At 38.7% G+C, this 4,618-nt stretch overlaps 1 protein-coding gene across 1 annotated transcript in view; it reads right to left on the minus strand.

Annotated features, from left to right (window-relative positions):
• Positions 1-4,226, minus strand: part of MAOA (amine oxidase [flavin-containing] A) — a 39,723-nt gene extending 35,497 nt beyond the window's left edge. Inside the window, exons 1-2 of the mRNA XM_006015639.3 lie at positions 4,125-4,226; positions 1,219-1,356 (exon numbers count right to left, since the gene is read on the minus strand). Coding sequence (XP_006015701.1) covers positions 1,219-1,356; positions 4,125-4,217 — 231 coding nt within the window. The 5' untranslated portion in view covers positions 4,218-4,226. The remainder of the gene's footprint in view (positions 1-1,218; positions 1,357-4,124) is intronic.
• Positions 4,227-4,618: the final 392 nt, after the last annotated feature.

Raw genomic sequence — 4,618 nt, forward strand, 5'->3', positions numbered from 1 at the left:
GAGGGTGGGATAAACGTGTAATGCCACTCCAAAAGAAATGTGATGGCTAGATACCTGAGACCTGAGGAGGAGTTGTACTCAAAGAGGCCAGAATGGGGTCCAACGAGCAGTTGGCTCCAAAACCGAGCAGCATGTATTTTACAGGAATCTATTTGAGTCAGCCAACATGATTATATATTTGTTATATATGTTTTCATAAAATGGGATTTTTTTGTATATGCTTAGGGGAAAAGAGCTATTTAAAATATATATAAAAAGGTTTCATTCTTCCTGGATTAGGTCTTCCTGGAATTTCATATTAAGAACTTTTTTTCTCTAGGCCCATTTCTAATTTTTAGCTGTTCTGTGTTTTCCTTTAGCAAGAAAGAAATAACATTTCACAAACCTATTTGTTCAAGAGGCATAGACTTCTAGAATGAAAATGGACACCTGCCCAGGCAGCAGGAAACTTGCATAATTGATCAGCGATTATCTTTAGTGTCACTGCATTAAAAGGGATGCCCTTATAGAGGCTCTCAACAAAGAAAAAACAGGTACTGTAGCCTGCAGACAAGGGAATAGGCATTTTATTTTGAAGTGGGCATGACTAAAATGCAAATTATGCCAGACAAGTAGTTAATTGTTTGCTATATATACTTTGCTATATATAATAGCAATATTATATAATATTAATTAATTAAATTTAATAAAAATTAAATTATATAATATTATATAATATTGTTTGCTATATATAATTGTTTGCTATATATACTTTTTAAGGTTCTTTAGATCTGAAAAAGCTTTATGGATTTTTTTTTCTTGATTCAGGAGTTTCTTCAGAAAATTAAATAAAAAAACAGGGGACTCATGTACAGATGAGTGCAGCTGTTTTAGATGCTTCTGAAATGTATAACTGTTTAGGAAAGCAAGCTCCAAAAGATGGCACATCCATCTTGAAATCTTGAAGCCCTGTAAAGGATACTGTTAAAAATTGTTAGGTGCCAGATTTGCCTTATCTGTAAATGGACACTGTCCCACTGAAAATATTTTATATGCATATTAAAAAATAAAAGAAGAATAGTAGATTTAACAGCCAATAAATCAAAAGAGGGAAGAACACCAGTATACACAAATGCATACTGAAGAGACCTAACAAGGCCTATTTAACAATCGTCAGCTATTTCTGAAGTTCAATATTCACTTTAGCTGACTGGCTATAAAAGAAGAACTAAGTCTTACCTTCACATGGTAGATTACCCTCTCTTCTATATTCACTTTGTATGTTTCTATGCCCAGCTCCTTGGCCAGCCGAAGGATGCGGTTTTGGGTAGGTCCTACATATGCACCACCAACATCTACATAATTTACTTGCTTGTTCTGTCAAATGAAAAACAGCAAGAATCAGGATTTCCAGAGGAAGCTCTGCAACAGAAATCAGGTAGAAAATTCTATTTCACAGCAAAAACAGTAAGGTCCAGATTCTCCTGTGCTATCTACATGGTGTAGCTGTTTACACCTATGCACACTGAGGACACACTGAGGGCAATGCCAGTTCTAAACAGGACCACTCCACTCCTTCAAGCAGAGGAGCTCATGGGTAAAGGAGAATGCACTGTGCAAAGCAGTGTGGACCACATGCATAGTTAGAGGATTATGAAACGGCATTGAACAAGTGCAGCTCATGGTGATGCTGCAATGGTACTTTGGTAACTGTCAATATTTTTCATCATGCAAGGTACTTGAAATATGAGCCAGTTATTGTTAACATCCAAATACATAAATTGTTTAAAAGAATTTAGCCCCATCATTGCAGAATCATATGACAACATTTCTCTCTGGAGAAAAGCAGCCTCCCTACTCTTTGCAGAAAAGTTTTCCCTGGACTTGAAAAGATAACAGGAATATACAGGTGTCCACAAGGCAAACCAAACAGCAGACAGGCCTGCACCAGTATACTATACTTGATTCCACTGTAGAATTTCCACAGGAAAAATCAGGGGCCGAATGACAGCCGTATAGATTGCTATTACCTGCTTACATACCACCCTGTTGTGCAGGTGCTGTAAAAGCTCCTACAGGATGCAGCTCTTCCAGGATAGCTGCACTTAAAAAAAAAATCACAGAATCATAGAAAATTAGGGTAGAAAGGGACCTCAGGAGGTCATCTAGTAAGCCTCCCTGCTCAAAGCAGGACCATCCCCAACTAGATCATCCCAGACAAGGTTTTGTCTAGCCAGGTCTTAAAAATCTCCAAGGATGGAGAGTCCACAATCTCTGTGAGTAACCTGTTCAGTGCTTTATCACCCTCCTCATGAGAAAGTTTTTCTTTACATCTAAACTTAACTTCCCTTCCTGCAACTTGAGACCATTGCTCCTTGTTCTGTCATCTGCCACCACTGAGAACAGTCCGGCTCCATCCTCTTTTGAACCACTCTTCAAGTAGTTGAAGGCTGCTAGTAAATCCCCTCTCAATCTTCTCTTCTCCAGACTAAATAAGCCCAGTTCCTTCAGCCTTTCCTCACAAGTCATGTGTTCCAGCCTGCTAAACATTTCTGTTGCCCTCTGCTGGACTCTCCAATTTGTCCACACCCTTTCTGTAGTGGGGAACCCAAAATTGGACCTATCTGTCTGCTCTAGGTCCCAGTGTAATTTATATTAGTGTACAAAACCAACATCAGCTATAGGTTGTAAATATATCATCTAGTAACATTTCCAGACTGAAAAACACCTGGTAGTAAGGTGTGTTTTCCCCATCTGTGCAGATACTTACGTAGCCCTTCGCACTATAGTATCTGGGTCCTACACTGATAATACCTGAAACGAATAATCTTTTCTCCAGCACCCCAGAATTTGGGTATGCTCCTCTGTGCATATGTAACCTGCAGCACTGGTGCTTGGCCATGAAAGAGCTACATAAAGAACTTTGATCAATGTCAGATGCATTGAGAAATAAAATAAAATAAAATTTCAGAGAGAGATACTGCTGTTAGAAGGCAGATTTCCCAAGACAATAATTCCATTTAATACTTTTCATGGCAAGTATTTTAGCAAAGCATTTTCAGTGACATGGAAGGATGCTGTTGATGTATTAAGGTTTCAAATACAATGGTTGCTATTGAAATATCAATATTTACTTCCAGTTACCACACAGTGGTTTCTGACATACCACAGCAGGCCCTATATTTAGACTGGGAAATAACTGCAACATTTGTATCTCAAGTCAAATCTTTTTTTTTTTTTTTTTTTTAAATGACAGGCACTATATTTTGGATCCAAAGTATAGTACATTTTTAGAAAGGGAAATTTTAGTACAGTGCATCTTATAGGAAAGCAGTAATACCAGTTACACCTGAACTGAACTGACACAATGGCATACGTCACTAACATTCAAGAGTTCTGATCTTATCTTGCCCACATCTCTCTCTGAAAGTTTGAATTATTTACTACATTGTAACCACTCGGTTCTGACCAGAAGAAGAAAAACCATACCATAAAAGCTATAGATCTTAAAAAGGAGCATGATTCTACCCTGCAAAAAGATATAGCCCCAAATTTGCCTTAATAATGATATACGATTGATGCCTATCAATAGGAATGTTGGTAGGTGCCCTGGGAATATGTTGCTCTTAAACAGCTGTTGCTGTTATATGGAATGTCACCAGAATACACAATAGGGAAAATATTTCCAGGGGAAACACTGCTGCTGAGTGGCTACTGCTCTTCCCAGGTGTTGCTGGAACTGGGCACTGACTGAATTTGCTTCTTAGAAACATGCGTTTTCTCACAATACGCTCCTGACATCACCCCAACACCCAATCAGACTCAGCCTTTTTTGTATTTTCACTACATATGCCATAATTCTGATTTGCAATCTCCGCTGCAACAGATACGTCTAATTTGTGTGTGGGACACAAGGAACACTCAGTATTTCATGCACATGGAACAAGCACATTGACAACTACAGTACACACCACCATGCCCAAATGAAGTATGTTCTTAAATAAAATATCATTCTGATGATACCTACCTGAAAGACCCCATATTCTTATGAAACTCTACACATCCTCTGTGCATTTCTTGGCAGTGTCCAATATGGCACTGTATGCCTGCAAAATTCAGTGCTACCAACATCTAAAAGCACTTACCCTAATAGTGAAGGTCCTTCCTCCAACTCTGTCACGGGCCTCCAGAACCACAACACTAAGGCCAGAGTCAGACAGTAGTTTGGCTGCAGACATCCCTATGGGAGAAAGAGGCAAACGGTTATTTTAAAGGAAGCAGTTGTGATCAAGGTTACACAAAGCAAACTCAGCCTGTGTTTGTGCAGTGCCTAGAAAGCTAGAAAACCTCTCTTAGTAGGTGCTACTGAAATACCTGTGAAATATAATAATGAAACAATACAATCTCAAGCAAGCAGACTTTCCAATTTCTTCCCTTCCCTATCAACTTTCTGTCCAATTACCAGCCAACAATATATCCTTGATTATGGAGACTGATTTGAATGCATTGAGGTTTGCCCATGACAATTAAATGGGCTGAATGTGGATGCTCTGCAGGAGGAGTTACTGTTTCTTCAAAAGTGATCTAATTGTGAGACCATGTGACAGAGATCAGATACACTATAGCACACTGAAAAATG

Source organism: Alligator sinensis, unplaced genomic scaffold (genome assembly GCF_000455745.1).
Source record: "Alligator sinensis unplaced genomic scaffold, ASM45574v1 scaffold243_1, whole genome shotgun sequence".
NCBI lineage: Eukaryota > Metazoa > Chordata > Crocodylia > Alligatoridae > Alligator > Alligator sinensis.